Consider the following 25,787-nt stretch of genomic DNA (forward strand, 5'->3'; position numbering starts at 1 on the left):
TACTCAGAGGCTGCACACACGCGGCACACATCCGTGCATCCTAAGAGTGCTGCTACAAATGTTTTCACACTAAAAGAGGTGACGAACGTATTGATTAGCGTATTAATTTATTGCTTCCGTATCAAAATGAACAGCACTATAACCCCCGAAATACAAACAGGCTTTGAAACTTCCAAACTCCCAGGAAAAATATATGAATAAACGCTTTGCAGCTAATAGTCGCCTTCACCGTCGGGGCACAGATCCCGGCTGTGGGTTGGAACAATGACACCACAAGTGTCGACAAAGTGGTCGATGCAGTCTTGCGGCACGTTGTCCTTCACTTCCAGTCGAGCCCATAGAGTGCACACTGCAAAAAAGAGGTAGGGTTTTATCACATAGGGTTTTATCGCGGTGATAGCAAATTTCTCTCCTGCACTGGCTGAAAAAGCTGATTCGTTAGCGCCGCCGCGGGTTAGAAACACAGTTGCGGCAATATTTACTTAACTCTGCATCCTGAAAGTCAGGCACGCCATACGATTCTTGCTTGGGTTTTACCCCGTAAAGTTGTGTTTTCATACTAAACGGGCAGTAGCTAAACGTATTGCGTCGTGCTTCCTCAGATGTGTTATTAGCAAAACGTTTCTGATGCGTATTTTTTTATTCATTTTTTGTATATGAATATTTCACCCTTACTTCTGATCAATGTGTCAGTACACTTAGTTCTGTTTAAGCCCAATTTTTTCAATGCCGCCTCCTCAATGTTATGTTTGTGAGAGCAACATGGGCTCTCATTTGAAGGAGAATGAATACAAATACACTGGTTCTTCAATTCGACGGCTGGATGAAACTGCGTGGAAGCGTTAATGAATCATGCGTGCATAGATCTGTGTTTTTGTGTTCCCATTTTCGTAACCCTGCGAGCATAGTTTCACGCCATAAACAGTACGTGACAGAAAACATTATTTTATGTACGCATATTTGACAAAAAAACTACCGCGACTGTCTGCAAGACGTTGAAGTAACGAGTGTAAGCTGTTTGGTTTACTAGAATTGATATGAATGAGATTAAAGGTAGGTACACCAATGTAAATGCGAATTTGTACGCTTATTTCCCCATATGATAAACGCACTCAGAAACATTTCACTTGTACATATTGCACGCGGCAGGTAGTTGTTTTTACAATGGTATTGTAGAAGGCGCTACAAGTCTCAAGGACGGGCGCTGACTACCAACTGTTTATTGCGTGAAAAAACCAGCAGAGATTTATACTATTTCCTGGACCACGTGATACACTGTCAGCCACGGGACACAGCGAAGGAACGCCTCACACGTTTGGCGAGTCATAACACAGCTCGACAGAACTCATGAAAAGTGCATGCACTATCAAACTATAGCATTACCAAACTAATGATAAAAGGACTAACAGATACAAAGATGTGCATGACCCAGCTACAGCCTATGACAACTACAGCTCAGATAGGCAAGAAAATGAGTACTTCAAAGCAAAGCGGAATTTTTGGGCTACATAAAAACATTTAATAGAGCGAGAAGGCGTAAAAGCATGAGAAAAGCATGAGAAAAAATGGCGATGAAAAAAACGGGCATGAAAAATAAAAGTTGGTAGGCAATAGGCACAGTCAGCAGACTAAAAGCGAAAACAAGAAACCGACACCAACAAATAACACGGTAAAAGTAACAATCGTTAAAAAGAGAAACTAAAAGAAAAAAGAAAAAACATGAACCACCACCGGCCAAGCAATTAAGACGGTAAAACCACTAAAAGTCTTTAAAAGACAGAGAAGCAAAGTTCCGCATAAGGTCAACAAACAAAACAACGCAAAATAAAACACAATAAGGTGAGGTGCGGGGACAAACGTTTGTCAGGGTGTCTAGCAGTTAAAACGGAAGAATCGCGTCCGTTCCAGAAAGGACCTTTCTTTCTCCTCTAAACAGACAGAAGAGCTGCTGATGCACGCGTCCCCAGCCTTTTCAATCAAAAAACCTTCAATAACCTCCCTTTCTATTCTACTCCTTGCGGTCGCCAGAAACTTGGTGTCTAAAAACATAGGTCGACAATCGCGACGGGGTTGATTACAGTGTAGTGCCATGTGGCTCCCAGACTTGTTTTTTACGTTGAGGAAGTGTTCGCTTGCTCTGTCATTGAAGCAGCATCCAGTCTGGCCGATGTATACTTTACCGCAAGTGAGGGGAATCTGGTAGACAACTGCGGATCGAAATTCGGTGTACTGACGGGAATGTTTTACGGTGCAGGTCGCCCGCTTCTTCCGGTTTACCATCGGACACACTCTTGCCAACTTACATGGGGCAGAAAACACAACGTTCTCATCGTACCTGGCTGCAACCTTTTTAACATTGTGCGATAGCTTACGGATATAAGGAATTACGGCAACACGTTTCCTTTCCCTGGGCTCCCTCCCTCCTTCTCCTAGCTTCATTTTCTGGAGTAAGGCTTCGCACAGGCCTGCTATGATTAAAGGTGAGTAGCCAGCTAAAAGAAGGCGCTCAATCTGGTTATCAAAGCTGTATTCAGCCATGTGCTCGCAACGTTTTGTTAGTGACGCATGAAGTGCGCTAGTTGCGACTGCCCGCTTGACAAGTTTGGAATGCGCACTGTCGAAGGGGAGTAAGCCTTCCTTCGATCTAACGTTGTACGACCAACACACTCGCTCACCACTAAAAGCCAGCAACAGATCTAAAAACTGGATCCTGTTCTCTTTTGGCATTTCCCACGTGAAGTTCATTCGACCAGAAGAGTCCTTCAACACTCCGACGATGTCCTTGGCGGCTTGAGGCATGTCAATAGCCGCTGCACTGTCTAACACGATGAGGAAATCGTCCACGTAACGATAGATCTTGACGATGTGCTTGTCATGTAAACATTCTTGAACTGCCCTGTCCATGGTGGACAAGAAAATATCCGAGAGCACCGGGGCAACGGACGAACCAATACAGATTCCCGATTTTTGTATCAGGAGCTGGTCTTTGTACGACACTACTGTGGATTGCAGGTAAAACTGAAGTAGGGTGATGAACCTGTCTTGACCTATTCCGGTTGCATTCTGAAAGCTGACGGCTCTGATCTCGTCTACCCTTTGGATAACAGCTGTGAAAAGTCCTTCATGGGGAATGGAGTAAAAAAGGTCGTCTGCGTCAATTGAAAAGGCCGTAGCAGCATCTTGCAATCCTTGGCGCAGGTCCTCGACAACTTCCAAAGAGCAGCGTACTTGAAACGGGTCAGCTCCAGTCAAACGGTTCAAGCTCTCGCGAAGAAAATGTCCAAGGTGTTCCTGCCAGGTGCCTTTTTCCGAAACTATAGTTCGTAGCGGACAATCAGGCTTGTGAGTCTTGCCCGAGAAGAACATTTCAAGGCATCCACTTTTTGCGTTTTCCACTTTTTTCGCTACTGTTTCCAAATGAAATAATTCTTTTAAAAGACGGATCGCAGCTGATTTCTTCCTTGCCACTCGAGACTTTACGGTCTTAAAATTCTTTGCTATGGCAGCCAGTGCCTTCTCATTAAAAACACTACTCGGCATTACAACAAATCTGCCTTCTTTGTCTGACTGCATCCAATTTAGGTTGTTTTCTTCCATAAATTTCGTGACTTTTACAGCCATGACTCACGTTTTTGATGACGCATTCCACACCGACTCCGATGAGCCGTTTCTTGTCCTGGGTGTGCGTTCAGTCTGCCACCTCCCTAACCATTGCCAACAACCGGGAAGGAGTAGCAGTAGGTTTGGTTTGGTTTATGGGGTTTAACGTCCCAAAGCAACTAAGGCTATGAGAGACGCCGTAGTGGAGGGCTCCGGAAATTTCGACCACCTGGGGTTGGAGTAGCAGTAGGTTGATAGGAGTACTTAGGCCCTTTCTGTAGATAATTCCTGATGTCCTCTGGAAGTCTGGAATATCCGATAACGGTGACTTCATTTCGTTGGACGATCTTCTCTTTGCGCCGAGCAGGGAGGCTGAGGCGTGCTCGCTGCCACAGAAGCTCTGTGCTTTGGGCTGCGAGCCTCTTGTAGTCCTGCAATTTCCTGGCTCCGCCACGGAAATTGTTCATGCCCCTTTTTTTCATCGCCATTTTCTCATGCGTTTCTCATGCTTTTGCGCCTTCTCGCTCTCTTAAATGTTTTTATGTAGCCCAAAAATTCCGCTTTGCTTTGAAGTACTCATTTTCTTGCCTATCTGAGCTGTAGTTGTCATAGGCTGTAGCTGGGTCATGCACATCTTTGTATCTGTTAGTCCTTTTATCATTAGTTTGGTAATGCTATAGTTTGATAGTGCATGCACTTTTCATGAGTTCTGTCGAGCTGTGTTATGACTCGCCAAACGTGTGAGGCGTTCTTTCGCTGTGTCCCGTGGCTGACATTGTATCACGTGGTCCAGGAAATAGTATAAGTCTGTGCTGGTTTTTTCACGCAATACACAGTTGGTAGTCAGCGCCCGTCCTGTGCTTTTCGTGTTCCTTCTGTCCTCGTTCTGTAGCGCTGTTGTGAATCTGTTTATCAAGCATGAGCCAACTAGCCACACCAGAATCCTCTGTGATTTCAGGATGGTAGGGGACCTCACGAATCGCGAAACGTGATGTGCAAAAGCTAAGGCTCCTCAAATACCAATAGAGAAATGCCACCACAAATGCGTATGAAACTCACTTAAAATGTTTACTTTTTGGGAGAGCGCAAAGTAGCACATAAAAATATCTAGGTGCTCATTATTATGCCTCCAAACCAGCCGGACAGGTCAAATGCATTAATGACGAACGCCTTCATGTGTGCCAATATTTGTTCCCAAATTCTTGTATCTGAGGCTATATTTCGTTGTAAATTAAACAATAAAGAGGAAACTAGCACTGTTTCTTTTTAGCTGCGTACAGCAAGCGTCGAAAACAACTACAAATGTATAATGTGGTGGCAACCTTATATTTATACACTGAAGTCTAAGCTCAGGGTGACGTCTCGAGTTACTGTTGCGTTCGCTGTTGCCGTCAGAACGCGAAAATGCCGTTGTCTGTGTGTCGTAAGCCTCCACCCTAAAGAGCGTCCACCCGCCCGTCCGCATAACTGCAGTCTCCTGAAGGCTTCCTAGTAGCGCCCTCTCGCCAAGCCCGCCGTGAGACCTCTTCACACGCCAGACGCCAATGCGGTCTGGACGCAATGAGGAAACAATCCTTTTAAAAGCGAAAATTTTAAAACGAAATGTACAGCCAGTAGTGATAACGCAGGTTTATCGCGTGATATTGTATGATCTCCCGTCATTATCGTTTCACGCATCAACCTTTACTCATAATTTCAGCTGTATCAACAGGGTAAGTACGCATGGATAATAGCGTGAAGACTGTATGTAATTTGGTCGGCTTTAAAGATGGAACTTGAGGTTTCTTTATCATTTCCTCTGGATAACTGGTGAAATAAACGTTCTTGGTCGCATTTTTCTGGAAGGTGATTTTTTGAACAATAAGCACATCTTACGATATTTCTCCTCTTGCAACTCCAGGTTCGCCACAACGCAGTTCTGATAGTCAGTGTAGTAGTAAATAACCTCCCTCGGAGTGGGATCTGAAAGATTCCAAAGTGCCACACAGTTTAGATATTACCATCCGAGCGGTTTCTATTCATCATGTTCACAGAGAAACTTTATGAGAAGTTGAACTGTTTTTTTTTTTTACAGAAGCAAAGTCCGGAACCAACGTCACGCTGCGACTTTCCAAAGGTGGATCACTTTCCACTCGTCTTTTTTACAGAAGGCTATGTTTTCAAGGCGTCGGTCGACAGAATATTCTTAGGTAGTGTTGAGAGAAGAATCGCACGCAATTTGCAGCATTTCTCCAGCGAATTACAAAAATTGTGTATTATAGTTCCACAGAGGCACCGCCAGTATTGATAACTGCGCAACCATCGACGCTCCCGCTAAAAATTTGTTCTGGCCCTCAAGCACTGCATCGGATAAACAGAACTGTTTGGGAGTCATATGTATCACAGTATTGGTAGAGCACAAATTCACTTCACTTCAATTCACTTTATTCACCTTTTGTTGCATCAGGGGTGGGTAAATATATGCATCAACAAGTACAAGTCGTTCTCTTGAAATATAAGTGCATGCAGTCTGTGTAAATACAGATGGGAATGTGATGGCAGCAGTATCGGTGGCAAGGACATTCCAGTCCACAACAGTTCGCAAAAAAAAACGAGCTTGAGAAAGTTGCAGTACGGGACACAGGCCAGGCAGTCTGAAACGGGCGAGCAGTGCGGTGAGATATGCGGTTCGGATGAGTAATATAGGGTGGATGATTTAGAGAGCTATGAAAAAACTTACGTAGCAAACAGAGGCTTGCAATACGGCAACGGGTTGCGATGCTTTCAAGACCGGAATGCGTTTTCAGAGCTGAAACGCTGCTTGTATATCAATATGCAGAGTGAACGAAACGAATGGCGCGGTTTTGAACTGATTCGAGTGCATTTGTTAGGTACACATGGTGTGAGTTCCAGATAGGACTTGTGTACTTCACTTGTGGCGGCGCATGACGAGGATGACGTTTCATGAATCCTAGACTTCTGTTAGCAGATGATATGAATGCGGTGATGCGGGTCCGCCAAGAGAGATCGCTCCAGAATGTGACACCAAGATACCTAAACGTTTAAACGCTGTCTATAAATGAGTTAGTAACTGCATAGGAAAAAATAAGAAAGAACTGCTGACGATGAAAGGAGTCGAGTTTTCAATTGTTAGCATTTAGCAACATTAACCAGAGGTCACACCATTTATGGACGCTGTTAAGGTCAATTTCAAGGGCCATTTGATCGGAAACGTTAGTAACAGTGCGATTGCTTACGCAGTCATCGGCAAAGATGCGAATTATAGATGACACCTGTGAAGCTAGATCATTAATGTATATCATATAATATAAACAAAAGCGGGCTGAGCACATATCCCTGAGGGACACCAGATTTAACAGCGAGAGCGCTTGAGCGGTGGTTGATAACAGAAACGAACTGAAAGCGGTTAGTTAGAAATTCTTTAACCCATTCCGGGATATTAGGGTGTAAATTTAAAAGGGCGAGTTTTAATTTTAGGCGCGGGTGAGGTACCTTGTCAAATGCTTTCGCGATATCTAAAAATAATGCATCGGTCGGTAGATTACGGCCAGGACAGCAAGCACATCGTGATTGAAGATCGCCAGTTGGGTTTCGCAGGAGAGCCCTCTACGAAACCCGTGGTGAGCCGGATAAAGGAAGCTGTTCGAAGGTAGAAAGTTTGATATGGGAAAAGATGGCATGTTCCATGGCTTAACAAGGCACGCTGGTCAAGGAGATGCGACGATAATTTAGCGGAGAATCCTTTTGACCTGACGTCACCACATCACCCACTTTAGCGTGCGTTCCCAGACACCGTTAGAGTGTGCGTGTGTGTGTGTGTGGGGGGGGGGGGGGGTGTAACGGTCTCCGACACAAAGGAGATGCCCTCGGCTCAGCGTGGCAAGCTCAGCGGAGACCAGCTACCAAGTGACAAGGAGGTAGGTCGCTTGTTGCCCAGCTTTCGACGGTTGCGAGCAAGAGATGCGAATTATACATGGACCCAAACAAAGCAAAGTTTATGCAGCAAAGAGACGATACAAATGATTTCGCAGTCGCTCGTACGAGTACACACAAAGTGATTAATAGAACAATGCCACTCGTGCAAAGTTGCACTCGAGAGAGGTTACAATAGAAATGAATTATTGCACGCAAAGTGCGCTAACAAAAAAGAGAGGCAGACAAACAAAACACAATGTTCACATTGTTCACGCGAATCACGGGTTACTGTTGGGGACCCGGTAGCAGATTCCGACTGGAACGGTTGCCTGTGGAGCTCAACATTTTAACCACAGTATTTATAGACGTGAAGTAATGTTAACAAGGGAGCATGAAATATGATACAGAAATTCAGAAATAGTTAAACCATTTTTAACGAAACGAATGTTCAATCCTTTGTATAAAGGCGACCTGTCTAAATATCTTGTCCGTAAAAAATTTCCAGTTAAACTTTGTGTTTACTCACTTTCTGAATTTAAAAGCATTAGCATATTTCACCTAACTACGCTTGAAAAATCTGTTCAGAAAGATTGCACTTTGAGAACAGCTGCTTCTCACAGCTTGAAACCTACTGCTTAGCTATTAGGAAGTAGGCGGAGCTCTCTAGCTACAAAAGATTACTATGAATGCAGTTGCTGACATTGCTGTTTGCTGTTAGCCTGAATCTGCCCTATTACCTCTTCCGGTCGGCTTTTCCCCAAGTGGTATGGGCATCGAACGCTGCACATAGTGTGATCGACTTCTACTTGGAATACTACCGGAGAATGACTCTTGTGTCGGAACGAGCGCTAAAGACATACTGAAAACATACTAAAAAAGCAGGTTCGTGGGCCGACTTTATGCACTTCTAGGTTATGGATATGTAGCGTTTCCGCTCGTTGCAACGGGATGCTAACCATTGCATTCGAGTGTTGCGAAATAGCGTAAACCCTACACTTATAATCTTCTTTCGCTAGCCAGGGTATTTACGCTGTGGCTGCACAGGTAGCCCATAGGGAATTTGGGTTGTGCTTTGCAGCTGACATTAACAAAATGCAAAATTCTCAGAAAACACCGCTTTACCACGACGCTGCGCTTGTGTCGTCTAAATCTCTGGGTCATTTAGTTGTGTATTTGAGCTGTGTATTATTTAGCAGTAAAAACTTCCCCTGTTTTCTTGCTCTTTATATTTTCATAAAGGAGACGAGCGGAGTCATGCCAAGCGCCTCAGTAGACGGATAAGTTTGGAGGAACTGGCCTTGCAGTTTGGCGGTTGCAGAAAAAATGAAGCTATGCACAAGCATGCTCATTCAGCCGGTGCCTTCATGATGGATACCTAACGTCCGTGGTCCCCGCAGGAATTTCAGAAAATGGGCTCAATGACCTTGGCGAACTTGTACGCTACAAGTTGCTCCCACAAGGCAGCCGTGAAGGGGCACAGGATTTCTTCACGTGCTAACAAAAGTTCAGTAGCATGAATTTGGAATACCTGCCTTGTCGGGTCGGGTGCAACATAACACCTTCGTGCTTGCACCCTCTTGTAGTTGGCCAACGTACCGTCTGTTGTTTCCGGTGAACGCAAACATTACTCAATGCATCAGCACTGCTGCAGCGGGGAAGTACATTATATACACCTCAATCAGCACGAATTATGGTATAAATTGCTGCCTTCGCCTTTTAAACTAATTTTCATAAGACAATAATGCAGTAATAATGATAAAAACAAGAAATTCCGTCTCTTTTATTTTTCTTTCGTATTGTCAGCAAATCAGGAATTAAAAGAGAGTGTTCATTTTGTTTTATTCCTCTTCAGCACGGCAATATGTCGGCAGTCAGTCATTGATAAAACTTTAATATCGGTACTGGGAGTGATGGGTTCTTTCGACGCCACCAGGGGGCCCTCAGTCGGTGCTGAAGGCGACCTGGCCTGAACTTGTACTTCCGTTTGAGAGCTGCGCAGCAGCGTCTCCCACTTTAGCCAACCTACATGCATCTGCTGTTCTCAGGCCGGTGGGTCTGCGGGGCAGTCCTGAAAGATTTGTTTCATAGTGGCTCTCGCAACATTTTGGACAGTCGGGTTTGAATTCGTCTGGGTCGATGTGGTGCATTCTTACCATGTTTGGGAGAGCATTGGTTTGCAGTTGTCTCCATCTAACCTGTTGAGCTTTGGGGAAACTCTCTGTGGCAAGAATACTTCTCCAGGCTCTAAGGCGTTTTAAAACCAATTTCTTGAAACCTACCCATGCCTGGCGGCAGCTAGCGGTACACCACGCCAAGAGGCCACTTCGCAGCCTTCCTCGTCGCAGGTGCATCTCTCTGCGTCAAGGCTTTTGATGTTCACGCGCCAGTCATCGTAAAGACGGGAATTTTTTTCCATTCTCTTGTCTGCTGAATCGTACACGACAGCTGACTACAAGCGCTTTGCGCTGCCGAATGCAGTTCAGACTTTGTCTCTGAAGCCGGTAAGCTCGTTAACGGATCGCTTGGAGTTGATTTGTATACGCTGCAAGGAAACCTGGGGCTTAACTTTTTCGGAGAAACATGGTGGGGTGTCACTTATCGGCCTCCCTATCACCGCCAGCTAGCCGTCAGTTCCTATACCTGTTGTCTTTAATAAAAATTCTAGACATCACCGACCATAAAACAAAATGCTGCATTCAACCGTCCCACTGAAGTAACCAGTAGGCACTGAAGAAACACCTGGACATTCATAGTCTGTGCAGCAGACGAATGTTGGAGGCGACAGGCGGAATCCATTTCTTGGTTGCTGGGGACAGCGTCGTTTCGTCCTGGGCGCCTGCATGATTTCATGTAGCACCTGGAGTGGGGGGGTTTTACCTACGAGGGAGAGGCTGCAGCGATGAGGTGTTGTGCGGTCTGCCCTAACTGCCCGCTACAGGAGTGAAACCGACACACAGTAAAGAAATGTGTGGTCACCTATGTTTTTGGGAGAGCGGTGCATGTGGGCTTTCGAGGCCTTGGAGTTAACCGGCTTATAGGAAACAGCCGTTGCCGTCATGGCGGCTTTGCCCGACTCTACGTACTCGCGGGAGCTTTCGTGCTCTGGCGCAACCGCTGTGCGGCTGTTGCCTCAGGTCACCGTTCGCTTGCGTTATTTCCAATCATAGAGAACCATCGTGGAGAGCTTCTGTACTTCCTTACCGATGGGCTCTTTTTTCCTTGGGGAAGAAGAATTTCTCCGAAATTGGTCGTGGCCTTTCTTGTTCGCATTGGATTGTCATGTCGGTTTCTTTTTCAGCCGAAGTGGTTTGTTTAACCTGGCAAATTGTTTGGCGCGAAGTAGGGATAGTCTCAACTCACTGTACCCCGTTCTCATAGTCGAAGCATGTGCCAACATAAATGTGCAGAATATACGCATCACAATGATAGTACAATGCATCACTGTAAATATGTCTTTAAGTTAAAAGACACGTTGTTATGCATGCCATCATTGTAGATATGGATGTATTTTCAGTTCATTATATCTCCGATCCCACTGTATATAATTTTCATGTTTCTGTCATCTCTCTACATTAGGAATACAGTGGTCCATTTTCGGTTCTACAAGTGTGTTTTTGTTATGGTGGCAGTTGCGATATGCGTCCTGTCTAGTGCTCGATATGTTTCCCGTCGTGTCTCCTGGGGCTCCTTGTGAACGTCAGATAAACTTTTTTTAACGAGTCTCTCTTATGCGCCGGAGCTTGCGGTGCGTCTTTTAAACATGCGGCTACCTGTTTACGCGCGTAGGGAGTCACTACGAATTAGCCGGTGCAAATTGAGCTGCACCCTTCTTGTTTCCATCACCTTACTCTCCTTCTCTACTTCCCACCTTGCACTTCCGCCTTTTTGCCTTTGAACGCAAGCCTCTCCTCTGCCTTTTCCTCCTCACCCGCCCTTCGCTTTCATCCTACTTTCAAGCAACGCCACGTACTTCGTTTTGCTATAGACCAGAGCACGAAATATATTTAAGCGCTGCCATTAAAAAAGCGCAGTGACGTCATCTGTTGAAAGCGGATTTCCGTGCTGCCATGAGATGCGACATGGCACCGGGCCACACGGGAGCGGCGGCTAAACGTCACTGTAGACGCTCTAAGACGCCCATCCTATGAAGTTCGTCAAAGACATAATTGTCAGCGTTCGAGTTTATTATTATGCTACTTTCAGCCAAGCTGTTGTGTCCACTGGTGATTGATGTTTAAGGCCCCTTGTCCCCCACTGGGGTAAATACCTCCGGTAAGTGCAAGAACTCGCGTGCTATTTTCTCAAACTATGTGTACGTAGAAGTCCGCTGAACGATGAGGCGCCCCTCATAGGTCGAGTCGTTTCGGGTCGTTAAATCCCTTAAAAACAAGCCAAACGATGAGACAGGGTTCAAGAATGCAGCGAGCATTGCTACGAACTGTTAATCTGCATGCCTGCCGTTTGCGCGATAATGCGGGCATACGCGAAAAAAGAGAAGATCTGACATAGATTTGTCGACCCACTATCTCAAACCCTAGCTTCGAGGTTAGCACTTATTGCGCGCTATCAATTACGAACGCGCTTAGCCGCTATATTACGCCGCCAAGCTTCGCATCTAGGCATTTGCGGCAATCTTTTATCGGCGTTATTATAACGCTGATAGACGGAAGTGATTTCTCGACTTTCCACGATACCTACGTCCCCATATCTACACCTCTTTTCACGCTGACACGCGAAGCGGTCACGCAGGAGCATTCAAGACGTACACTCGCGTCGAGTTAAGATATTACTGTAGCGGTAACTTTATCCTCATGTAAGCCCGCTCGTGTCTGGCCTGCCAACGCCGTCAGTAAGTACCTCATCAAGCCACAGGCGAGTTGCAGCCTCGACCGTCTCAGCTTCCCGTGTTAGAGCGCATTGAAATCGATTTATACGCCCGTTTTTCGTACACCGATGCTGACAAACGTTGGGTCATTGTTGGCGTTGATCACCTGTCAAGGTGTGCTGACACCGCCGCGTTCCAGGCTGCTACAGCTTCAGATGTGGCGTCCTGCATTTGCAGCGCTTCATTCTTCGACGCAGCAATTTTCGTCAACTACCCGGTGGCAAGTGACGCGTGTTCTTGTCTGACGTCGTTAGAGCTCTGGTAACGAGTGCAATATAATTAATCAGACTTTTACCGCCTTCCGTCTTAAACTGGCTGAAAGTAACGATTTAATCGCACTCTGTTTGACATAGTGGCCATGTACTATCGGGGACAAAAGTGGTATACCTCACACGGCAGAAACCGGAGCAACAGAAAACTGTGTTGCAACGCCATCTGCAGGCTGCATCTGGGATCGAGACAGCCAATGCGTTACCTTTATTATCAGCAGGCATGTCGCTTGGCTCGTTTCAATGTGACGTGCTGTAGCTCGCCGATAGAACATCAATGCCAGTCGCCAGAACTGGGACCTCGTTCTCCCCTGTGTTACTTACGCCTTCAACTCTCTTTCCTAATCACCCACGGTTTCTCTTCGTTTTTCCCGCTTTACGACCGGCATCCATGTGTTCCCATCGAAACAGTTCTTCCATACCACCCAGCCGCGTCTACGTGTACAGCGTTGCCTGAAGCTACCCATCACGCAGATGTCTGCCGCCGGATTGGACGGTTGCGCCGTGACAGCGCCATGATTACGATCAGCATGAACTCCTTTATGTCCTATAATTAGGTGAATAGAAAATATATGCATGGAAACGCTGCGCCAATGTTTTCTTTATAGTAAGGCGGCCAGCTCAAAAGGTTACCGATTATTTCCACGAACCTTTGTATTGTTTTCTTTGCTGATTCCTCCAAGCTGCCGGCACGCCGCCTTATCACTTTGTAGTGCAAGATGCTACCATATTTATCTCGATTGATCGCATCGAGGCGGAGCCGATTCTACGTTCTTCCAAAGTGTTCTAGTAACTTTGCACGCCGAATCTGGAAACTACGATATCAGCTTTAAATCTTTAAATAGAGCACGGCCGATAGCGGCGGGCATTCTGTTCGACGATCGCCGAGCACGCATGTTGCTACAACATCGCCGAGTCATTCAGTGCACGTTAAATAACTTCAGGCGGTCTATGTGGGTGCAAGTCAGCCTAATAAATAGTTTCGTTTGAAAGCCATTTCTATCTCTCTTCCTGCACGCCGGACTGCCGTCACCAATACGCGACAATATTTTCAAATAATATTAGGGACAGCGCAGCTATCTATGGATCGAAAAATGATTTGTGAAGTTTTAGGAGAGAGAAAACAGTAGCTATAGATTGCAGTACGGCTCTAGCGATTGGTGTCACAGCGTAAAGCGCAAGGAGGACATTGATAAAGGCACGACTAGAAATTCGACCATCAGAATCATCGATGGTCGGCTAATAGAGGCAGGAACTGATGTTTCTAAGAAATTCAAACGTAGAAGATTTCAGAGAACGAGATTTCTTGGCATAGATGGAGCATGGCTGCTGCATGCCTCTGCTCAGCAGAAGTCCCGAGGGTAGGCTATAACCCAGGAGTGAAAGTAACCTCGATGGTGCGGGTGAGAAAACAGTGCTAAGGTTTTTCTTTCTTCTCGGTCATAAATCAGCGCTGATTCAAGTACATCGCGCAGCAAAAAGAATGCAGCACTCACCAACTTCAGATGTAAGCATCATCGTGCCAGGTTCATCTTCAGCCTTGACATGGATGGAAATCTGTTTCCTGCACAAACATGACCCAAGTTTTTTTGCGCAGGAAAACTGGCGTTTTCGACGAACATTCAGAAAAATGCAGGAGCATGCTACGTATGCAATATTAAAAAAAGGTGGAATGGTCTGTAGGTAAATAAAAGGTCTCTGCGTTTGTTACAAGAAAATAAAACGTATTTATATTATCTCCTGTTGTCACATGCGTCATATCACGAAAAAAGAGCATTGGGTTTAACGTACCGTTATCACATTCCGGAGCCTTTTGCTTCAAAGTTAAATTTTCAAAAGTTCAAAGTTAAGTTAAAGTTTTCTATATATGGCAGTAACCTGCTAATGCTAAACCACCGCATTGAGCTCTCAATTTCTATGTCTGTTGAGAATGCTTATTTGTGCATAGCAGTGTCTACTTATTCTTACTCATAAAAGGTAAGCCCTTACTGTACTTTTGTCCTCGTTCTAGTTGCTGTCCCTAGCAATTACCTTTTTATCATCAACAACAAGGTGTCACTTAAAGCGCTTTGCCTAGTCAATGTGCGAAATATTCATTTGCAGTAGCACTTTCGTTGTGTCAAACTACCATGTCCAGGGAATTTCGGGGCCTATTACACCACTAGGGCAAAATTTACTGGCTTCCAATTCAAGGCAACAATTATTACCCTGATGTCGGCAACAGGAAGGTGTAGTTCACCGTCTTTGAGTCCGGGTCAATAAACGTCCTTTTAGCTGCGAGGCACTCGAGGATGGTGTCGTTGTCTGAATCCGATATGGCAACCACGTAGTCAAAAATACGCCATACCTGCAATGCACAACATATTCCCGCTATTTCAACATGCTACGTGTTGGGCATCATTGTCCACTGAAGCTTGTTGCTGAAAAAGCTGTTGCTGCCTGCCGCATGTTTTAAGCACACAATGAACATACTATGAGATTAGAAAGAACCATCCTATATAAACGTTTAAATTCAGCTAAGACAGAAGATTACTAGTCGGCTTCACAGCAGGTCTGCCAGCCGACACCTGCTGTAGAGCGCAGTGTGGGACACGGCAGGTACGGTTAAATTGATTTTTAAGAGCGTTAACTTTTACTGATCACGTTTCGAGATTTCGTAGGGTCGGCTACCAACCCGAGATCACAGCGCCATCTGTAGCAACAACTACTCATCATGTTTCGAGATTTTCTGGGGTCTGCTACCCGTTTGAGATCGCAGTGAGGTCTGCTACCGCCCTGAGATCACAGCGCCATCTGTGGAAGCAAATAGAAAACTGCACATCTCGCTTTGAGACTTGTATAGCGCCAACCACAATAGCATTGTAGAAACAACCACCTCCTGCGTGCCGGTGATGACGTCATGGTCCAATATGGTGGATAGATGGTTTGGTTTATGGGGTTTAACATCCCAAAGCGACTCAGGCTATGAAAGACGCCGTAGTGAAGGGCTCCGAAAATTTCGACCACCTGAGGTTCTTTAACGTGCGCTGACATCCCACAGTACACGGGCCTCTAGAATTTCGCCTCCATAGAAATTCGACCGCCGCGGCCGGGATCGAACCAGCGTCTTTCGGGTCAGACGCGGATTCGATCCCGGCCGCGGCGGTCGAATTTCTTTGGACGCGAAATTGTAGAGGCGCGTGAACTGTGCGATGTCAGTGCTGGATAGAGGTAGAACTATATGACGATGGAAGGGTTATGGAAGAAGACAGTACTCCTAACCAATCAAGTGAAGAATTTGATGAAGGTGCCTTTGAAGATGTTAATCAGTGATCTGTGCAATAGCTGGCTGCAATAGGTAAAAGTGAAATGTTTGTGGGCGTGTTTATCACATGGGAAATAAACGTACAAATTCTCATTTCCAGGCGTGTAACTCCCTTTAATCTCTTCCATATCTATTCTAGGAAACCAAACAGCTAACGCTCGCTACTTCAACTTCTTCCAGACCGCGGTGACCTTTTCAGATGGTTAAAGGATATGCTATGAACAAACAGCTGCGTTGTGAATTTTGATAGGAATGACAGTAATGAGTTCAGAAGATCACCATTTCTACAACAGAGGCAAATGTATTGGCCGCCACTATCACTATGTGAAAGTGACGCATCCGGGAGAGCTAAATTAAACAGCATGTTCCGTGCGTATCTCGTGGACAGTGAAGCAGGGAAAGTGAAAGCTGTTTTAATGCGCGGAGCATTGGATGGCTATGTATCCGGTTTCATGTCATCACGAGCTTGTCTGCACGATTACATCCGAAAGGATGGATTTAAACGAAAAAAAGCGGAACCACCAAATAGAGCATCAAAAAATCTCGTACGTGAAAAAGAGGGATCGAAGTGGATTAATCAATTATTTAATAAGAGCCAGAAATGTAAAAAACGTGGACCGAGCTTGTCCGTACGATTACTTCCGAACGAATGGGCTTAAGCGAAACATAATGGTACCATCAGATAGAGCCTCAAAAAATGAACGTACGGGAAATAGGGAGGCGTTAAGACGGGTAAGTTAGTTAATTAATTAGAGCCAAAAATGTAAAAAAACTGGGCTGATCCTGTCCGCACAATCACGTCCAAATGAATGTGTTTAAACGAAAAAGAATATTGGTACCATGGGAGAGAGCATCAAAACGTTTGGCAGGAGAAATTGGGGGGGGGGGGGGGTTGACGTGGGTTGATTAGTTAATTAATTAGAGCCAGAAATGTCCAAGAATTGGGCCGAGCTTGTTCGCACAATTATGTTCGAACGAATGGGTTTATGCGATAAGAATGATGCCATCTGATAGAACATCAAAAAATCTTTTACGGGATATCGGAGGTTCAGGTGGGTTAATTAGTTAATTAGAGCAAAAAATGTCCCAAAAGTGCGCAGGGTGTGAGCAAAAGCGGCGCCGAATTTGAAAACGCCGGAACTTTGGCACCGCGTGGCCGGAAGTATGGGCGGAGCCAACGCGTGACACCAAATTTGAAAACGAAGCGTGGCGCGAAGTTTGAAAACTCAGATGGGCCATTGATGGGTCTTGATTTAGTAAGACAACGAATTTTGTTATCGATACCCTATCGATAAGATATTGATAAGTGATCGATAAGTGATCGACTTCTGGTTTAAGGGCATCGACTTTTGTTAACAAGTCTCAATAGATGTGAAAAGCGTGGAAGTCTTAAGTCGACGTCTTGCTCTGACGTCTTGCTGTGGTGTATAAGGTGTGTTGTAATAAGGTGTGTTGTAATAAGGTGTAACGTCATGCTTACGCATTTCTCCAATGCGGTTGTCGCAGTGATCTCTAACGTTTGTTATTCAATATACTTTATTGCGGAACTAAGAAGGGTAGCATTCTCGGCAAAGTGCGCCAAAACGACACAGGCTATTGTTAAAGAGCGGAAATCGCTGTAGATCTTGGAAAGTACAGGGAAGGATGGAATCACCAGGAAAAACTGGTAGCGCTTTAGCGTAGTTAAACCGAGTGGAGGTGGAAAAGAATTTATTTAGCTTTATGGGCTCAAGGCTTTGCTTTGCTAGAGATCGGCACGTCTGGCGGCGATATCAGACTAACGTTAAGCTGTGATCCAGGTTAAGCGAATGTTATCGGTTCGCGCCGCACATGGAAGTTGAAGAAGACGACGATGTGCAATGCAGAGGACGACAGTGTGTTGTAGTTTAGTATGAGTTATGGTTGGCGGCGGCGATAGCATTATGCTCGCATGCAGTGGCCAGCTAAGCTGATCGGTCCGCGCCGCAGCGGGTTCCAATACTAGTTGCTGTAATATTTATTTTATTTCTTTATTTTCTCAAGGGTAAGGTTTCAGACATGAATCCGCTTTTGCAACTTACGTCGCGAAGTAGAGTTTTCGTTCTTGAAGCCATGCCATTTTACCCACTCGCCTTCAAAACTGTTCCATATGCACGTGACCATTATTCATGGTCAGCCATGGAAGAAACGTTGCGTAATGCCCGCAACGGAAAGGCTACGCTCCCAGCTGCCCAACGAGACAACCCTTGAAGAAGTTGAATTCCAATGTTAGGCTACAAACATGAGCTGCCACTAACGTTAACTCCTTTTGAAGTCCTCTTCGCATGAATGCAAACCTGAGGTAGTGTCCTCAGATTAGAAGTACATTCATGAACTCGGCACGGTGCGAGGAGAAGACTGCCCGGGCCCGCCGCTGAATATATGAGAACCACAGAAAGATCCTCCGAAGGCCGGTCGAGGACCCATACATTTACGGGAGTTTATTGATGCTGTCCCAAATTTTGCTCCGAAGCGGCGGTAGGTGACCTGAGACGAAACGGTTCCGACCATGCACAGACCTTCCCATAGGAGAAGAGCAATTAGGTGGAGGTCATGGCGTCACTTTTTGAGAAGCAGCCGGGGAGCCGGAAGTTGGGGCACTTGTCCTTCTCCGCTTTGTCCTTCGCCTTTTCAACACCGCGCGTCCTTATTCCTCCGCGCGGCGCTCGGGTGAAGCGAGTTGATGGTTCAGTTCAAGCCGCTGCAGTGGCTTAGTAACGGGACGCTCGGCTGCTGAGCCGGAGTACCCGAGTCCAAACCCGGCCCCTCTAGACGCTTTTCGATGGAGGCGAAACGCAAAGACGCCTGCGTGATGTGCGATGTCTCTGCTCGTTAAAGATGTCGAGGTAGCCTAAATTGTTCCAGGGCCCTCCACTACGACACAACTTTCCCTCTTCTTTCATTCCCACCAATCTCCCTTCCGCGACGGCACCGCTGAGGTATCCACCGAGAAGCGAAACCGTCAGCAAACCTTTCATTTCATCAGAACCTAATTCATTTTGCTCACTTTACAGCGTATCACGACAAAGAGGAACTTTTCTTGACATGAAAGGAAGAGTCTTGCGCCTGTAGCTTTGTTCGACGGCGGCGACTGGGCGTTCGAGCGTTATCATGCTCTACTTCGGTATTTAGGCTGCAAATCGCGCACGCGATCTATGGATCCGGACCACTTTATAGCAGCAATTACTTCCGCTTGCTTCCTGCTATATGCCAAGGGTACCATGATATAGGGCCAAAAATATCATGTTCTCGTTCTCTTTAAAGGTTTTCCAAGATAAGCTGACGGCAGCAGTAAGGCAGCGATGACACCAGTACTGTAACATAATCCTGACTCTACGGAGCAGCCGGAGCTGACGGACCTACCGCATGAAATGTCTGACACTTCTGTCTGAGCCCACATCGGCAAACAGCTGGGCCTGTCATCTCTCGCTTGTAGCAATTAATCTTCTAAGATTGTTCATGCGCTGGGGCCGGAAGACCAGCTGCATAGGTGTCGCCTCATGCGGACGATTTCACTTGGCGGGAGCAGTGTGGCGGTTGCAAAACCGCTAACTCTACAACATCTTGGCTTTACAGGTTTCAGCACGCAGCTTCCCTCAGTATTGCTTTCCTTCTTTTTTCCGGCCGTCACTGCAGCTTCTTCTCGTTTTACGGAGCCAACTGTTGTGGAAGCGGCAAAATGGGTTGACCTTTTTGAATATGACTTTAAATGTGGTTCGGGCAGTGTTATTGAGAAAGTAACAAACGGTGCTCTATCTGAGGTGAATGCCCAGTCTGATTTCTTTATCAGTACATTAAAGAAGGGCGTCGATGACCTGGAGGATAGGCTTAGCTTTTTGAATAATTCAGTTGAGGATGTATAAAACTGTAATGAGCAATACAAAATAGCAAACGAAACTGTAGCTGGTTTTATGAGGCCTTGGAAGAACGAGTGGCTGACTTGGAACAGCATTTACCCAACAGCAGCGCCGGAATCAAGGGGGTTCCCGTCACTCTAGGCGAAGACTGCATGGTAATTATTTTGCCCATTTCTTCTAAAATTGAGTGTCTTGTCTCTGTCGCTGATGTTTGTGTTTTCCATCGTGTTTCATGTAAACAGGATTCAAAAATTCCGATAGCACAACTTTATTCCCGAACCCTTAAAAATGAATTCTTTCCTAAGGCGCATAAAGTTAAACTGCAGATAGCAGACATCGGCTTCGGCAGTACAAATAGCGAGCCTTACTGTGTTAATGACCCCCAAACTCTTGGAAACAAGCAGTTGTTCGGAAAAACATTAAAACTAATGAAAGGAGAGGAGTGTAAACTTCTCTGGAGTGAGAAATGTATGATAATACGAAGGCAGTCCCTAGCCGATGTGTTTATCGTATTTTGAGTGAAGCTGGCTTGAGTGCTTTTGGTTAGGTTGCTCTACAACTTCATCGCTCATTATGAATAACAATTCTGCTAATAAAATTAGCTCTCTCTTTGAAACTCTTATCATTCTGCAATGCATTTTAATAGAGTTGCCGGAAGAAATTTTAAGACTTTGAGTCGCTGTTATGAACAAGTACTATGTGCATTTGAATCTAGGCCTATAGGCTTTTCTTTAAACACGAGATATGGAACATTTAGGTTGGCTTGGATTCGAGGATTTAGTCGGTTTCATAAAATACGCCACCGGGACATAAAAATGAACAAAAAATCTTTGGCTTAGCGTGGTTAAGCCCGGTAATTGCAAAAGCAATATCCGTACGTACGCCATGGTACAACTCGTAGTGTAGCTGGTGCTTGTGGTTAGACTTGTAGTGATGCATCGGTTATACAATGCAATCCAAATCAATCCAATGCAATCCAATCCAATGCTATCCAAACCAATCCAATCCAATCCAATCCATTCCAATCAAATTCAATCCACTCAAATCCAATCCAATGCAATCCAATCCAATCGAATCTAAACCAATCCAATTCATTCCACTGCACTCCACTCCAAACCAATCCAATGCCATCAAATCAATTCCAATCCAATCCAATTCATTCCACTCCACTCCAGTCCAATCCCATCCAATCCAATCCAATGCAGTCCATTCCAATCCAATTCAATCCACTCCAATCCAATTCAATCCACTCCAATCCAATGCAATCCAATGCAAACCAATCCAATCTCATCGAATCCAATGCAATCCATTCCAATTCAATCCACTGCAATCCAATCCAATCCACTCCAATCCAATCCAATGCAATCCAATCCAATCCAATCCCATCCCATCCAATCCAATCCAATCCAATCCAATTCATTCCAATCCAATCCAGTCCAGTCCAATCCAGTCCAATCCAATCCAATGCAATCTAATCTAATCCAATCTAATCAAATGTAATGCAATCAAGGTCAAATGAAGGTCAATGATAGCTCCACCGCCGCGCTCGACGGGCTGTAGTGTAGCTCTAGTAATATGCTTCGCATAAAAAGAGCACGCAAGTGGCGGCCATATGAAACACCAGCAGGAGACGGCGCTCTAGTCGTTACTATCCGTAGCCGATTATGTACACACGATCATTAACTGCCCTTTCGACCTCATTTTCTCCTCGTGTGGCAGCGGGGACACGTTCCGCGGCAATGCAAATTTTTCATGTTTTTCACCGACACTATGGCACCAAGTTGACGGTATCATTATAGTGCCGTCTTCAAGCAAAAAGTTGCATTCGCTGCAGAGCAGTCTCCAAACCTGCAGGCAGGACGGGACTTCGGCGTGGACGGAAAGAATGTTCGCCGTTGCGGTGGCGTTGGAGTGGGGGGAAAGAAGAGGGAAGCGTGAACTTTTTGCTTCCGCCGCAACGAGGAAGACTACTTTCACGGCCCCGAATAAAGGTCAAAATCTCGAAGTTGAATAAGAACTGGTAGAGTTCATGAAATCGTGGTGGTGAGCGGTACTTCCAGTGGCCACAGAAGTGCCTGAGGCCAAAGCGAGAGAAGCTGGCAAGACAGCGATACATTCAATGGGACCAGTGAAACGCTCGAGCTAACTCCAAACAGGCCGCATCAAGCGCTTGTGGCTAGCAGTTGTACCTGTTCTCGGGGACAGCATACCGTGGCCATGCAGGGGATGCTACGAGCGCGCGCCGCAAGCGTAACACCTGTCTCTTTCCTTCGTGGCTGTGCGATAACTGATAAGAGCGCACCAGTAGAAGCCTCGCACCTCGCTCTCGTGGTTTCCGCCCCATAGCTACAGAAGGATTTGCCCGAATATCGCTGGATCACTGCAGCCCGGCATGACACACCAAAAAGCTTGATGACACAGATTGCACAGAAGATTAAGCGCTGTAACAAAAGGACAGTGATAAGAAGGTCAGCAATGGCGAGGCCACGTAAGAGTGAGCAGGCTCGTGGAAACTGCGCGTTGTCCCTACTCTCTCTTAATAATTTTTTTCGGCCGGCTTACTTTAGGGGAATGTTTTTTTTTTACTTCACCGTCAACTTTCTGTGTCGGCTTAGAATGGTGGCCGGCCTAGATTCGAGTACATACGGTATATAGCCATTCTACATTATTTGTACCTCCGCAACCTGGCGTGGTGATGCAGATGAAAATCTTTACTGCTCCTGTTCACGCAGTCCAGAATATCGTCGACGTGCTTCATCTCAATATGGTGGATCAGCCACCTCCATTATGCAAGGAATGAACTATAAAAACAGGATAGATTTGATATGAATGCCCTTGACTGTGAGGGAGTATGGACTGCAGTTAGGCAATCTGCTAACAATAGTCAAACCAAAAATATTGAAATCGGCTTCATTAATCGATCCCCACACTTCCCATTTTCTGCGCTCTGTGAACAATCATTATTTACGACATTCCTACTACTGATCAAAATTTCGCTTGATTCACATTAATATTGTTACGTGGCAGGTGGCGTTCATACCACGCAGAACACACTCGTGCACTCACGCTGAACACAACACAAGCACAGGGCGCACCGGATGCCAAAACACAGGCCACTGCACAGGATTCGGAGCCCGAGCACGCGCCAAGCGCCCTCTCTCTTCGTCTGCCTCATCTTCTCTGAGTCGACCCGCAGCAATATGAATTTACAGACCCTACATCAAACACTGCAAAGCCAATATGTTGACTACTACCAAGAATATAGGCTGGAACTTTTAATTCACCCCACCACCGCGGCGCTGCTAATGGTTCAGGACTGCTTATCGATCATGTTTTAATAATCTTGTCTCTTCTCCTTTAGCTTTTATTCTCCATACTGATACTACTAAGCACTTGGCTTTCATAACTGTCCATGCATTACTTAGAGTTCATTAATTAAAAGTGTTTTCTTGGTCCCATGAAACTCATTAAGTCAATATCAGATACATACTGGTCAAGTGCAAATTCTTTAAATGACGCTCAGGTGGATTACAATGATTTATGTAGTATTGTTACAAACTTCTTATCGTCTTCCATAACGCTTGTTTCATGCCGCAAGAAATACTCTGCCCCACAGAATTCTTGGCTTACACCGGTCTTATTTAACAGCCTACGAAATAAATATATTTTATCAAAAAATAAAAGTTATTCATCATTGGAATGAGAAATCGCTGTAGCTGGTAATGTAAGACGATGAACCCGGTGTTTAAACTTTCAGAACAAAAGACTACGAAAATGAAATTCTCTCCAAGCCTATAACGGGAACAAGCAAGGCTTTAATTCTTTCCTCAAGAAGATTTCAAGTATTCCTATTTCCAATATACCCCATTATGGAACTACCTGCTCTGTAGCCACATCATCCCGAACGCATTCAGGCCATTTTTGTCGCCTTTACAGCAACCTCATCTTGAGCACCTCCTGATTTGCGCCGTCATTGCTAACAATCATCTTAGTGCAAAAGTGCTACTTAACATGGTTGAAACCAAAATTCCTCCGTGAAGCCTCGCAGTAACTCTGGCAAGCTCGGGTCAGTTTGGAAGAGCGTCACGACAGGTCTAACCAATGGGAAAGGACTTTGGGGGTAACCTTGGCCAGTTCAAGATCCCGTGCTTTTGCACCTCTCAAGGAAAGGTGCCGGATGTCTACTCGGTTTAACTAGGTTAAAACCCTGCTTCCTTTTGTAATATCCCATAGCATCACACGGAATAGAAAGCGTGATCACGAACCTCAAACTGCGGGTGTAGGTCCTGATATCGTACATGGTGGTCACATTGAAATAACTGTCAATGTTAGTGCAGGCGTCCTAACATATTCGATAAATTTTTGTTTTCCAAACTGGTGCCTTCTTCTAAGAATTGAATAGAAAAAAAATATTCCCTTATTTAATAAAGGTTAGTCTCTGTTGTCTAACTATCGTCCATTTCATTACTTCCTTTCTTCAGTAAAGGAAGTGATCACCGCAGGATGTCGGATTCCTTTTGAAAACCGTTTGTTTTTTGCACTCGAAACAGTTCGAATTTAGAGGTGGAAAATACTAATTTCGCTTTAATTTTCGGCACTGATAAACCAAAACTAGAAATCCACGAAAGTAGCTGAGGGTTTGGTATGTCTTGCTTTAGAAGAACTGGATGGGTATTCCTTGGTTTTCATACAGCGTTTGACGCGTGTAACCAACTTTCGTATTACGTTAAACAAGGGAACACTTTAAATCTCGTTCGCAGTTACTTATCCGATCGTAAGCTGATTGTTAGTATGTCTGGTATCCTCCCTGAGGAGATTATTATTTTAATGAAATTAAAATTCGTTTATTCTTAATGTTTATCAACGATCTATTTAATTGTCAAGAGGGTTTCAAATTGGGTTAAGTGATAGCTAACAAGGCCACACATAATTGTGTTTTTGAAAAAGACCCAATAAACTATGGCAAGCAGGTAAGCACACCGGCCAGTCGCACGCGCTGCTTTTCTTGTTTGCTTGTTATTGCTTCAAAATGGCGCATTACCCAGAGCGCATTCCGACTTCCTCCTGCCGGTCGCTGTCGATGCCGGCTATGCATATTGCTTGTTCAATTGTTAACTTCTTAACTATCACCGTTACGCTCTGTAATTACTGAGAGGCGTGTGGCCCGCCGTAAATAATACCAATATCAGTTTTTAGAATTTAGATAGCAAGGTTACATTCGGCGCTGTGGCCCAACAAATTTTGGCTACACCGCGCCAAAATACATGCGCTTTCGAGAAGCCTACAGGCAAAGCAACTCCTCCAGCGCACGTAACTTGTGGTAAATGTGATAATGTAAATATTATTTCTTGTGTTCACTGGCTTCCTCTTCGCTGTGTACAGAGCCAGAATAAATGTTTCTGACCGTGAATTAAGTCGTCGATGCACTACTTTCACTACTATAGATTTAGAGTACTAAATGTGATGTAAAACACAAGGTCATCCACACAATTTTGTTTAAACAGGGCGTGCAGGCCACACAGAGTAATGACATGCTTTCAACAAGATGCGGAAAGCTAGGAGAAAGTCGCATCTCGCATAAAAGGAAGACAAAAGTTGCAATTTAATCTTAGTTCCAGCAGCAACAGCCGGCGTTTAACATGGTTGTGGAAGGTGGTGTGTGCTACAAAAGTTAGATGTGCGTACCATGCATTCACGTTTAATCTGAATATGCAGCTGGAGTGAAAAATAAGAATTAGAAATTCTGACAATTAGTCAGAGATGATACCTTAACGCAGTCCACTGGCTCACGAGGCAAATTCAGGAGACCGCCCGGTGGTCCTAGCTTCCCGATAGTTACGCCAGCCAGACTAACCATGATCAAAGCGAATGCCTGTAGCTCTCCCATTGCCGTCGCTGAAGAGGACCCACTCAGCAAATAACCACAAGGCCGCCTCTGG

General features: G+C 45.3%; 1 protein-coding gene across 1 annotated transcript; it reads right to left on the minus strand.

Moving 5' to 3' along the window:
- Positions 1-212: 212 nt before the first annotated feature.
- On the minus strand, positions 213-25,735 carry LOC149360588 (uncharacterized). The gene is made up of 5 exons (XM_089569334.1): positions 25,616-25,735; positions 14,877-15,016; positions 14,166-14,233; positions 5,476-5,562; positions 213-349 (listed from the first exon to the last, which is right to left on the minus strand). The coding sequence occupies exons 1-5, from the start codon at positions 25,733-25,735 to the stop codon at positions 213-215; spliced, it is 552 nt and encodes a 183-aa protein (XP_089425460.1).
- Positions 25,736-25,787: the final 52 nt, after the last annotated feature.

Source organism: Amblyomma mixtum, chromosome 2 (assembly GCF_055824585.1).
Source record: "Amblyomma mixtum isolate Tamu chromosome 2, ASM5582458v1, whole genome shotgun sequence".
In the NCBI taxonomy this organism is placed as follows: domain Eukaryota; kingdom Metazoa; phylum Arthropoda; class Arachnida; order Ixodida; family Ixodidae; genus Amblyomma; species Amblyomma mixtum.